At 38.6% G+C, this 13,055-nt stretch overlaps 1 protein-coding gene across 1 annotated transcript; it reads left to right on the top strand.

Annotated features, from left to right (window-relative positions):
• The first annotated feature begins 4,794 nt into the window (after window positions 1–4,794).
• On the top strand, window positions 4,795–12,943 carry LOC131330708 (lysM domain receptor-like kinase 3). Its single transcript, XM_058364384.1, has 12 exons — window positions 4,795–5,645; window positions 7,588–7,621; window positions 7,721–7,725; window positions 7,852–8,013; window positions 8,456–8,649; window positions 9,440–9,529; window positions 10,095–10,188; window positions 10,259–10,410; window positions 10,499–10,587; window positions 11,853–11,991; window positions 12,122–12,220; window positions 12,497–12,943. The coding sequence occupies exons 1-12, from the start codon at window positions 5,036–5,038 to the stop codon at window positions 12,659–12,661; spliced, it is 1,833 nt and encodes a 610-aa protein (XP_058220367.1). The 5' UTR covers window positions 4,795–5,035; the 3' UTR covers window positions 12,662–12,943.
• Window positions 12,944–13,055: the final 112 nt, after the last annotated feature.

Here is a 13,055-nt window from a genome sequence, read left to right as displayed (position 1 = left end):
TTTAATTAACCATAAATGGTTTTTGAGTAATTTTCCATGTCATTTTCACAAAAGCGAGCCGTTAGACACATCATCAATTTTCATCATTGAATTAACGGAAAAGATAACATTGAAACTCGTAGTAAAATATAAGGACTCAATTGGCATGTAATATTTTGTAGGGACGATTTCAAAACTTAATGTAATAATTCGGATCCTCAAGCACCACAAAATAAAAAGTACCTCGTCAGTATATTCTACACCCTAATTTTTCATTTCCAAAGCTAAATTAAATCAAATAACCAAGCATGAACTCGCCCTAATTCCCTTTCAAGTAACCCCTAATGCGTGACCAACACGAACACCAAAATGTCGTGTTTTACACCTTCGTTTAAATTTTGTGCAAAAAACTACAACTAAATTTAAACCACTCCTCCACACAAAACCTTACGGAAATAATTCACTTTTCGTATCTGTACATTCTTCTCCAAGATCTCAAGTTCCTTTCTATCCCGCAACATCTTTCTTGAGCAATGATAGGTACCCCGTAAATATATCTCAAGTTCCTTTCTTACTGATAATAAAAGTCTATTAACGGTCATAAATACCTCTAAAAGTCTATTCGAGGTAATTTTGGGATATATTTTTTGGATACCCAACACTTTTGCATTTTCCTGTCTCCATTTTATTTTTGTTTGCCCCTCCTCTTTAATTAATTCATGTTCTCTTTGCTTTAATTTATGAGAGATGCTACATACACTATATTGTTTCACTACATAGTTACACTACATTTCATGTGGGGTCCATTTCGGGTCCCACAAAAATTCAGAAAAATACCCATAAATTTTATAATATTATTTTATGAGGCACTGTAAAAAAATTAGCTCCAACGAATATCGATAAGTATTGTTTCTGAATTCGTACAGGCGAAATTGCGCAGTTGAGCAATTTCGACTCTACGAATCAAGAAAATATAATTATCGATATTCGTTGGAGCTGATTTTTTACAGGGCTCCATAAAATAATATTTTAAAATTTATGAGTATTTTTCTAAATTTTTGTGAGACCCGGAGTGGGCCCCACATAAAATGTAGTGTGCCAATGTAGTGTACCTATCTTTATTGTTGAAATGTAGTGTACGAATGGTAGTTTACCTATCTTTATTGTTAATTTATAGAACATGCTTACTCATCAAATACTAATTAACCTCCATAGATGACTCATGGACATCTCTTCACTATTTTGCCTTTATTTCATTTGGCTAGGTTGACCTTAGCTACATTTAGCTATACATACACACACCTCGCCCATGACTCATGTACATGCACACACCTCACCTATGAGTCATGGCTTCACAGGTGAGGTACCACGCAAGCCCCGAACATTCCCCCCCCCCCCCCATAAGGCCATAACAACTCTGAATTAGATAGTACGTATTACTCTATTCATTCAAAAGTATCTCAAAAAATTGAATTCATTATAGGATCTATTCTATCTTTTTTAGAAGATGTCATGTCGTCACTCGAACTCGAACCGAGATGTTCTAACACTACTTCATTTCAATTATTGATGTATTTTATAGGGACCAAAAAAAGTAGATGAGGCATTAATCTTTTATTCATCATCCTTTGTTGAGTTTATATTAAAAAGGAATAATGCAGTTACCTGCAAAGACGGAAGGAGGATTGGGCTTAGGTTTTTTTTTTTTTTGGGAATTTTAATATTAATACTTCACATGGGTGGTCCCCTACTGAACTTTGTCAAAACGAGTCTTCACAATAAAATAGAGTATGGGTTTTTTTACCGATGCTTTGGTTTTATTCATCGAGAAGAAAATTGCAATGAAGATCCGTTTTGACAATCATCGATGACTTTAAAGATCTATAGAAGCATCACATTCCATTATGATACATGGTTGAGATAACGCATTGAGAAATTTTTATTTTTCACCTTTTGCTTGTTTTTTATCTGTTAAGAAAACACCTAAATATTGTGTTTTGTATTGAGTGTTATTTAAATAATTAAACGCTTTAGACATCCCTGGACCTTGAAATTTCAAAATCTTATGTTCATATATTGGCCTCCACGTTTACAAAATCTTGATTCCATCCTTGAATTTACCTGGTATATAGAGACACATGTATATGTACATATGTTTGATGATTGGTTGGGAGTCTTTCGCCAGAAAAAGAAATAAATTATATAGTGTGTGTTTATTCTACATACATTAAACTTCCATAAGACGAAATCATTTTTAGGGAATGCAATAATAATTTACCAGGTCAAATGAGAAAACTGGTCAATTAGATAGACCACGATCGAGTTGGGAACTTTGAATTCTTGTGACTAGTTTTTTTTTTTTTTTTTGACGAGTCAAAAAATTCTTGTGACTAGTTCAATCTTTGACTCTAGAACATATTCAAAGCATAAACACTTATTAGGAGTTGGTGCATGTTCCTAACATTCTTCCGTCCTGTCATTAATTCCGGCACAAAAATTCCTCAATATTTTTTGGGGTTCACTTGCTTTGAAATACTACTAACAAATTATCGTGTGGGTTTATCCACTCGGGGGAGGAAACCATTACGATCAAACTTTACAAAGAAAGCCTGTAACATACTAGGGTTTGTTTGGATGGGATATTGTGTAGGGAGATTGTTATATCCCCTTTTAGTCCGTGGGTCCAGTCTTAAGACCTCGTTTGGAAAGTAAAATGGATGGAGTAATTACATAATACATAATACATCGGATAGAAAACATACTACTTGCACAACCGTTGTGTTGGTTGTGTGCGTAATTCTGACCGTCTAGATGTATTTGGACGGTCTAGATTTTAAAAAAACTCTTCCAAGGAAAAGTTTAACTTTTTCGGGAAAGAGTTTGAGCAAATCCTGGCCATTTATTACAGCAATGGACGGCTAGAGATTGGTTGTGTGTTGTGTTTTACACAACCGTTGTGTGTGTAACACTTTTGCCCGGATAATACCCCTTCTCTCTTCCTTCAACTACAAAACAACTTTATTCCCCTATTTTATCCCCCATCCAAACCAAGTACTATTTAATCCTTCTGTCACATCAATGTGGACCCACCCTTCTTATATAATACCTCCTACTATCTTATCCCCCTTCATAACTAATACCCTTAATCTTTATTCCGTATCCAAACGGGCCCTAAGAGTACTAGAAATCAAAACCCTAAAGGACAGAATTCCCCAGCATTTTGGAAGAGATGTGCTGAAGATTACATATAGACTTTGGTTCTCTACTGAGTTGGGGATATTCCTCCATGTACAGATTCCAAGTCTCAAATTTTCTTGTATGCAAACTAAAATTCCATCTGGTCTCTTAGTGCTCCCACCAAATAAATACTCTTGAGTTCCTTTCGAGCCAGTAGGCCAGTACTAACAAGTGTGAATATAAGAGCCAAGCCAAACATAGTACACTCCAGCGGTAAAAATAAGTGTGAATATAAGAGCCCGAAATGCAGTCCCTTTTACAGAAAATTGAGGGCCCAACCCAGTTTATCCTCCCATTTACCAGTTCATAATCTTTTGAATAATTGTTTTCAAATCAAATAGTACATGTAATTGTTGATTACGTGACACGCTAAACTCTAGGGATCATTGAGGATTTATCCAATCATTAACTTTACGGCTCCAAAATTAGTTAAGCTACGCGGAAGCTGACCTAAACATATTATTATCGAAAAATATGTAGTTGGCTTGTAACAAATGCCTTGCGGGTATTTTTTTTGATAGCTACTTCTAATTGGTTAAAGAGCTCTAATAATTTCATTAGAATAAAAACATGACATAAAAAAAAGAAGATAAATAGTTCTATGGTAATTGATAATCCCATTGATGTCCAGTTTTTTCGTACAACTGACAATCCAATTTGGGCCATTTGGAGGCGCTTTCGAGTTCCATTTTAATGATCGGGATTTGTCTTTTTTAAATCTCATTAAAAACACAATTCATACCAAAAACTACAGTAATGATTAGATATCACTTGATATAAATTTCAGCGGTGCTATGCTCACCGTTTTGTTTCACTGCTTAACATTTTACCGTCTGTCTCGGCAATCAATGATTTGAATTTTAAAAACTCTTTCAGGGAAGAGGAAGATCTAGTAAATCTTCCTTGAAAGAGTTTTCAAAAATTCAGATCGTTCAAAATACTTTTGGGACAGTGAAATTGAGAATAATGGGAGGGGCGGTAAATACTGAACAGTGGGCGTAGACTTTCTGTATAAATTCAGTCATCTCAAAAAAGGAATGTTGCCACATTGGATCGATATCCATTTTCTAATAACGATGTACAGACTTCTACTAGATGATATATGATCGACATAATTTTCAATAACTAAAAGATTTTAAATTCGAAAATTTTCAAGCGCTATCAACTTCTTTAAGACTTGTCCATAAGGATCCTTTGCTCGCTAGTGGAATTAAGTTGGGTTTATGGTCCCAAAATAATTCGAAGTGCATGCAAATTGACTCATATCATTTTAAAAAAAAACTTGATTTTTGAAACAAATGAAAATTTCAATTATCGAGAAAAACTTTTTAACAGAGCCTCTCGAAAATAAAGTTTATGGAGGCTAATTTCAGCAATTCAAAAGTGTTTTGAAGATTCAAATTAAAGACAAACTATTAACGATAAAAAATACTTATTATCGATAAAAATTAAAAACATATATCAATCGTTGATTATAAAAATGGATGGACGAGATTTTCGCGTTTTCTGTTAATAGATTCCCAGGCTCCTCAGGGAATCAGAAAAGAGTCGATGGGGGCTCCGACAGAGAGACTAGAATCTAGTAGAAAAATACGGCGGGTAACTTTCTTTTACCAAAGGCAGCTCGCCGTCAACTGTAATAAAACTGCGGCGGCGGCGGCAAATTTCAGTTTGGCCGGTCTTACACGCCTCCATAACCGCGGCCACAGTCAAATTATCTACCAATACTTTACCAACGCAATAATAATTCTCTCTCTCTCATCCATTTCCTCTCTCACCAGATCAGAATATCAGCAGATGATACCACACCACGCCCAACATGTTAGGGTTTCGACTGCTAGGGCTTCTCCTGCTGGCAATCTCGGTCTTCCCACCGGCCGAATCCCAGTGCTCCAAGGGCTGTGACCTAGCCCTGGGATCCTACTACGTCTGGCCGGGCTCCAACCTCACCTTCATCGCCAACGTCACCAACGGGTCCGTCCAGGACATCCAGGACCAGAACCAGATCTCCAACGCCAACAGCGTCCTCTCCGGCATCCGCATCAACGTGCCCTTCCCATGCGACTGCCTAGACGCCGGGTTCCTCGCCCACGTCTTCGAGTACGCCGTCCACTCCGGCGACACTTATTCCACCATTGCCAGCAAATACTACGCGAACCTGACGACGGCAGTCTTTTTGGAGGGGTCAAACAGCTATCCCGCGACCAACATTCCGGATAACGGGGTGGTGAACGTGACGGTGAACTGCTCCTGCGGGAACGCGGCGGTGTCGAAGGAGTACGGGTTGTTTGTCACGTACCCGCTACGGGAGGGGGAGACCTTGGAGTCAGTGGCGGCGGCCTCGAACCTCACGGCGGATTTGCTGCAGAGTTATAACCCCGGTGTGGATTTTAGCGCGGGGAGTGGGCTGGTGTATATTCCGGGCCGAGGTGAGTTGTTGTTTTCTGTGCTTTAGCTTAATATCAAGGTTTTGAATGTCAAAGGAGATCCTCTGTATACCGAGGAATCTCGGACCGTTTGCGTATTGGCCGGTTCTTGTTATGTAATGGTTTGTTTCCGATTTAAGGGCTGGTGTGCGCACCATTCCCGGTACTCCACCGTTATGGCTGATATAGGCACCCTAAAGTTTTTTTTTTTTTGTGTGTGTTTGGTCAAAATTGACTCTTTAAAAAATTCACAACCTCTGTGGTCGATTCTCGTTACATAGTGTTCGATACTGTCAATACCGTTCACTGCAACCGGTACCATTACGTGTCTCGGTACCGCTATTTAAAAACCTTGCTTAGGATTGAAGAGTTGGGATGCAATCCATGTGAATATGGTGGATTTAGAATAGGAATAATTCGAAGAAAGTAGCATGGATTTAAGTTATTTACGCTATATACCAAAGTTTATTGACAACTCAGAACACTTCATTTGGATGCATAGTTGACCGCAGTTGGATTTTGTCAATTTAATGTCATTGTGTGTTTAACATCTACTAGAGTATTTTTAGCAATGTCGTTTTGGCTTCACTGAGTAAGAGTCACCTGTCCCCCACATAGCAGGCAATTATCGAGCCTAAGGTCTAGGAATAACAAGTTAGTGCGGGGAATGGAAATTAACCATTGTTTTTATCCTGATTCGAGGCTTTCCACAAAGGAAACTGCGTTGAATTGGTTGGGAGGATCTCTGAGCCATTTTCCATGAACTTGGGTCATGAAAAATGAGGTTTTAGAGCAAGGGTGTGGTAAGATAGAATTAGAAATGAAAGTAGTTGCGAATTAGTAGGGGTAGCATTAATTGAAAGAAAGTTGAGAGAAAATTGATGGAGATATTTTGATCGTGCACAACAACTACAAGAAGATGAACTGATGAATGTTAAAGAAAATCGACAAGGTTGTTGCTTTTTAGGGACAGGCCTATATTGATAGGATGATATGGTAGACAAATGATATGTTGTTTAAAAAAACACTTAATTGAACATTTATTTTTGACAACACGGCATGATCAAACAAGATCACTTAGCCAACCCCAATTGAGGATGCCATATAACTAAGGGGTATTTAGGAGCCAATTATTTTTTAGATTCTGATTTGTAAAAGTTTGTTTTTGAGATTATAATCAAAATCTGTAAAAGTATTTGGATGATATGTGTAAAGTATATATTTTTTAGGAGAGTAGTGCTTGGAACTATAATATGAAAATTAAACTTTGGTTGCCGAGCAAAAAAAAAATTGATTTGCTTTTTGACACTTTTGATAGAAGTATCCCATTCCTCCCTACTCGTGTGTGTGGGGTTTGCCCTTGCTGCTTTCCCCAAAAGCGGACACATTCACCATTTGGATGTTTGGTGGGTATTAAGTATCTGACTTGTACAACTTGAGGAATGAAGAATGTAAAATGAGAATCCAATTAGCTCCTCTGGTGGTGATTTTTGGATTCTCCATTCTCCAGCTTATTTTCGATAATGCATTTTCTGGAATTGATTCTCAATGTGCGGCCAAACGCCCCTAGGTGATTTTGTTTAGGATTTATCGTCAAACTGAAGAATGGAATTATAGGCCTCTGGCATTTGTTTCTAGAAGATTTTCATATGCCCTAGGCGTTCCCTCAGCAAAACCTTTGAATAAGGTCATTATAATACTAGCTTCTAAATAAAATCAGTTGTGTCATGTAATATGCTTGGCAACTTTAGTCATTACTGCATGATTCACTTTGAGTTCAATGACATGAAGAGCATTCAGTGATTTAGGTTTTGGTTTAGATGAACCAGTACAACAAAGGCTTTGATATAAAACAGAAGTAGAACAAATGGATTAGCACCCTCACTGTGACTACAATGCTTCAAGAGTTTTGGTATCTTACTAAGCATTTCTGTTTTGTTTGCAGATAAAAACGGAAATTATCCGCCCTTGGAATCTAGGTAAGTTGTATTTGAAGTTTGATACATCTTCTTTTTTTATTTTTGCCAGTCTATAAGTATTTAACGTGTGATACTTACATATTCTTTTCTCCTTTGCAGCTCAGGTGCCTGTCTTCTTTGCTTTTGCTGGATTGTTCACTTTTAATTACCCCACTGATGCAAATACAGGAGGATAATTATGGATCTTTGCTGCTACTTTTAAGCTTATTTGTCACCTTTTGTACGAGCAGGATTATCAGTTGGAGTCATAGCTGGGATAGCTGTAGCAGGAGTGGCAGGGGCGCTGTTGTTGGGGCTTTCAGTATATATTGGACTTTACAGAAAGAAGAAAGTGCAAGATCAAGTATTGCTTTCTGCAACACCTGAAGATCAATCATTTGATACTGCAGGAAGTACGTCTTCCTACTTCCTGCCTTATTCCTTATTTCTTATTTCCATGGATGTTTTGGACTCGGAATTCCCTTTTGAACTCATTTACCTCTTGGCTGAAGAACGAGAAACCAGTATTGACATACTTTTCAATTTTGAAAAACCAATTTTAAGGAGAATCCTCAAATTTTATACACTATGGGAGTCATTTCTTTGGTTGTTCCTGTGGTTTTTACGTGTGCCAGATATTTCTGTGTATGCCTTGGAACGCTGGATTCCTAGACCTTTTCCCTTGGTTTTTTTCACATATTTCATTTCTCTTACACTAATGCATGTTCTGAAGCACATTCCTTGTGGATCTACATGTTTTGTCCAACTCAAATGCTGCAAAGAATTTGGGTATGGACCGTATGGTGATGTTGAATATCAATTACCCTGACGCATTATCCTCTTGCTTGTGAGTAGCTCCTGGAGGTACTTATGGGAATGGTACAGGCTCCTCTGGCGGTGCTTCTTCAGGCCTTGCCGGCATAACAGTGGACAAATCTGTGGAATTCTCTTATGAAGAACTTGCGAAGGCAACTAATGACTTCAATATCGCTAATAAGATTGGCCAAGGGGGATTTGGGGCCGTTTACTACGCTGAGTTGCGAGGCGAGGTTCGTAGTTGTTAATCTCATCACTTGGCATAACAAAATGGAAAAAGAAAAATAGATACCAGTTGATTAACTTCACACTTTGCAGTGTGTTGATATAATTAGCTTTGTTTCTTGACTGGTTTTACCAATGTTGTTGTGAGTGGCGGCTTCTCTTCACAGCTTCTCCGGATCGTCCCTCCTTCGCTCTGCTGGGAACCTGCACCAAGGCGTGAGGCGGTTGGCCGCCTCCCGCCCCTCCGACGAGCAAGTTAGAATACATGAGAGAGAGAGAGATTGCTTTCAGAGCATAGGGTTGCGTACCTTTCTCTAGGGTTTATCCCTCCACTTATATAGGCCAACGTACTTGCTCTCCAAGCCAAGAGTGGCCGTGATGCACGGCACAAGCCCGTGACGTCACGAATAACCGTCTTCCTTCTTAAACATTCCAGTCCTCTCCGGAAACAACAGGAAGGAGCTCCATGTGGCCTCTACATGGGCCAAACCGACCCGACCCATAAGGACCGACTTGGAAGGGTTGGGCGCTAGGCCAACAAATTGGGCCATAGACTGGTGAGTCGGACCCTTCTGTCCGGCCCACCTCCACTCGGCCGCCCTGTCCACTACGCTGGGTCTTAGCCCAGACGACGTACGCGGGGCCAGCCGGGAGAGCCCAAACTCTGGCTCTGCTTGCTTCCCTTTCTTGGGCCAATACAAGGTCCAGCCTTGGTTCAGCCTTCCACAGTTGTGCTCATTTCTGATCTGAAATATGCATGTGAATTTTGCTAATTCTTCCTGAGGAACTCTTGTGCAGAAAGCTGCAATAAAGAAGATGGCTATGCAAGCTTCAAGAGAGTTTCTTGCTGAGTTGAAGGTTTTAACACGTGTTCATCACCTAAACCTGGTATTGTCTTTTTCTATCGGTAGGCAGTTAATCAATAGAATTGTATCTCAATGATAGGCTTACTGTTGCTTGCAAAGTTTGAGAACTTTCCTCCTGAAGTGGTATTGGCATTTTACACCTTGCTAGAACTTCAAGATTTGATCTCAAAGGATTTAAATAGTTGTAGCCAACTATTTAGGGATGTTACAGTTGTTTCCATGAAAGCCAGCATATTGTTCTTGCCTAGTAGTGAAAAAGCAATATGGAAGATACTAATTTGTTTTCATGGAAGTGGGATATAGATGGAATGCTTGAGTAATTAGGGTGGCAAAGAAAAAGTATGCGCCTAGTTAATGGTAGGAGGTGGATTTTAGATTGCACTATCATATGCAATTTTAGGTTTGGTTTCCATATAGTTATTGTCGATGGAATTGTTTTAAGTGTTCATCTATGGTTAAATTTTTGTTTGTCTTCTTACTGGTTAGTCTTCGAAAAGTCAGTTTTTTTCTTCTTCTTCTTTCTTTCTTTTTTTTTTTTCCATTTTGTACTTTGGTCACTGTAACTTACTCTTTGGCATCTAATGCAGGTGCGTTTGATAGGGTATTGTGTTGAGGGCTCTCTTTTCCTAGTCTATGAATATATTGAAAATGGCAATTTGAGCGAACATTTACGTGGATCAGGTAACATGTGCATGGCAAGTCTTTATATAGTGCTCTAGAACAATTATGATATACCTTTATACGTTTCCAGGCAATGAACCCCTGCCTTGGTCTACCAGAGTGCAAATCGCACTTGACTCAGCGAGAGGGCTTGAATACATACATGAGCATACTGTTCCTGTCTATATACATCGTGACATAAAATCAGCAAATATTTTGATAGACAAGAACTTCCATGGCAAGGTTGTGTTGACGCTTTTTTCTTGTCGTGTGTTGTTGTGGACCGCGTAAAAGTTGGTTCATCATTATTTTATTGAAATTTTCTTTTCAGGTTGCAGATTTTGGTTTAGCAAAGCTGACTGAGGTTGGGGTGTCACTGCCAACACGTCTTGTGGGAACATTCGGATACATGCCTCCAGAGTAAGATAACTTTGATGTTTACTAATGGTAAAGTAAATTCAACTCCAATTATAAACCTTGGGATTGGGGATGTTTTGCGAGAGAAGCGTTGCTTTATGTTTTCCTTAGTAAACCGGTCTGATTTATTTTTGCACTCTTCTATGTGAACCAGAACAAGTCCACGCTTCATGAAAGTTGTTGACATAGTGAAAATGATTTTCTACACTAATTTTGTGGGCTGACATAGTTCAGCCTTGAAGGAAAGATAAGTGCAGGGACCAACTAGCACAGAAAAGGAAAATTAAAACAGGAAAAAAGAATAAAAAAAAGCCATCGCCTTGGGTTCTGTATTTTTTCAATTGCTTTGGGACATTGGTGTAAATTCATTAGACAATACCAAAATTGACGTGTCTAAGTAAATCAATCTTAAACTCATGCGAGCACCACGTGCAAGTACAGTCCTGAGTTTGATTATATTAGAGAGTTCTGACACAAATATATGTTTGTCTTATCTGTAATATTATCACTTGAGACTTGATAGTTCCTTCTGTTTAATTGATGTGGTGTTCACTTTAAGAATCCTTTCCTTTTCTTTAAGTGTAAATCTGTCCACACAGACAATCTGTGCACAGATTGTGCACATATTTTGCTGTGGGGCCCACCACGAGTCTCACACAAATAATCTGAGCCGTTCATTAAATGTAAAACATTTTTTTAAGGGTCCCCGTAAAAAATTAGATCAATCCAATACCTATAGGTGCTTGATCTAATCATCTAACTTTTCATTACCCGGAAATCTGAATGAAAATTTAGATGATTGGATCAAGCACTTATAGGTATTAGATTGAGCTGATTTTTTACGGGGACCCTTGAAAAAATATTTTACATTTAATGAACGGCTCAGATCATTTGTGTGGGACCCGTGGTGGGCCCCACAACAAAATCTGTGCACAGATGTATGTATGGTTAGCAGGGTTCTAGAGGGCTGTACACTTCCTACCTTAACTTCTTGTTATATGTAATTATGGTGTTTTCTTTTAAGTTCTTTCTACTGTAGGTGAATTGTCTGTTGTCTATTTTGTCACTAATACCCATTTCACTTCTCTATTTTTCTCTCATTTTAGATGACTATTTTTTGTCCCTTAAGAATCTTAGTTTTCGATCAATAAATTGGAAAAAGTTTTTTTGCTGATCCAATCTTTGCCTGCTATTATAGAAAGAACTAGGTTTTGGCATTTCTCTAAAGGGCATGGATGATGGATCAACTTCACCGTTCTTGTTTGCAGATATGCTCAATTCGGTGATGTTTCTCCCAAAGTTGATGTCTTCGCTTTTGGGGTTGTCCTCTATGAGCTTATTTCAGCCAAGGAGGCCATAGTCAAGGCAGGTGATTCGATGGCTGACGCAAAGGGCCTCGTTGCTTTAGTAAGTTCTCTTGCATCCTTCTATTTTGCTGATTATATTTTAAGTGGGAAAAACTCCAATTATGCTACTGGAAATATTGTCCAGCATGTTCTGATGAGCTAATTTTCGTTGTGCCTCTAATTGTTCATAGTTTGATGAAGTGCTTAGTCAGCAAGATCCAAGAGAAGACCTTAGCAGGCTGGTGGATCCTAGGCTTGGAGATAACTACCCTCTCGATTCAATTCGCAAGGTACCTGTTTTCTTCATAGAAAGAACATTCATAGTTCATGTTGTAGTGAGGTTTGTTGGTCATGGTAAAAGCTGATTTCACAAAACGGAAGCCTAAAGTATCAAAAGAGAATTTCTGAGTTATCAACTTTTTTCCAGCTTATTTAAGGTATTTTTACCCATAAGAAATAAATACTGACATACTGTGTTAAACAAGCTGGCACAAACTCGAAAGAGAGAAAAAGCTAAAAGCTGATCTAATAAGTCTCATGGATTTTTGTGACCAATCTGGTTGCAGGTGGCTCAGCTCGCCAGAGCTTGCACTCAAGAGAACCCTCAACTAAGGCCAAGCATGAGATTGGTTGTGGTGGCGCTTACGACTCTTTCATCGACAACAGAAGATTGGGATGTAGCCTCTTTCTATGAAAACCAAGGTTTAGTCAATCTGATGTCTGGGAGGTAGAGCAACTGCTTGTGAACAGTACCCGGACAAAGCTTGTTGAAGATTTGAAAATACAACTATGTAATTGTATATTTGTTATTTTTTGCATGTAGATATGCATTGTTTCAGGACAGTTGATATTAGTGGAGAAGTGTAAAATCCCTCGATTTTTCGTGTTCATCGAATGCTCTGTAGAAGAGTTGCGTATCAGAGCTCATCGCCAAGTCTTTCATGTTTTCTCGGTGTAAACGGCCAGAAATGACCAAAATGAAAAATAACACATTAGTTGGTAATTTTTTTTTACTTGATTCCAATCTATTTCAAAGATGGAGAGAGATCATCATTCCATGATCTACAGCTTCTGCGACGTAGTCATTTCAACGAACTCAAAAGATGTTGAGGGTTGCAACTTATG

This window comes from Rhododendron vialii, chromosome 6a, assembly GCF_030253575.1.
Source record: "Rhododendron vialii isolate Sample 1 chromosome 6a, ASM3025357v1".
NCBI lineage: Eukaryota > Viridiplantae > Streptophyta > Magnoliopsida > Ericales > Ericaceae > Rhododendron > Rhododendron vialii.
This window is presented reverse-complemented; position numbering and strand designations above follow the sequence as displayed.

Bases quoted from the DNA above. Each gene is read 5' to 3' on its own strand.
- LOC131330708 (XM_058364384.1), top strand. From the start codon at position 5,036: ATGTTAGGGTTTCGACTGCTAGGGCTTCTCCTGCTGGCAATCTCGGTC. The intron at 11,992-12,121 runs GTAAGTTCTCTT...AATTGTTCATAG, and splicing joins CAAAGGGCCTCGTTGCTTTA to TTTGATGAAGTGCTTAGTCA. The intron at 12,221-12,496 runs GTACCTGTTTTC...ATCTGGTTGCAG, and splicing joins CTCTCGATTCAATTCGCAAG to GTGGCTCAGCTCGCCAGAGC.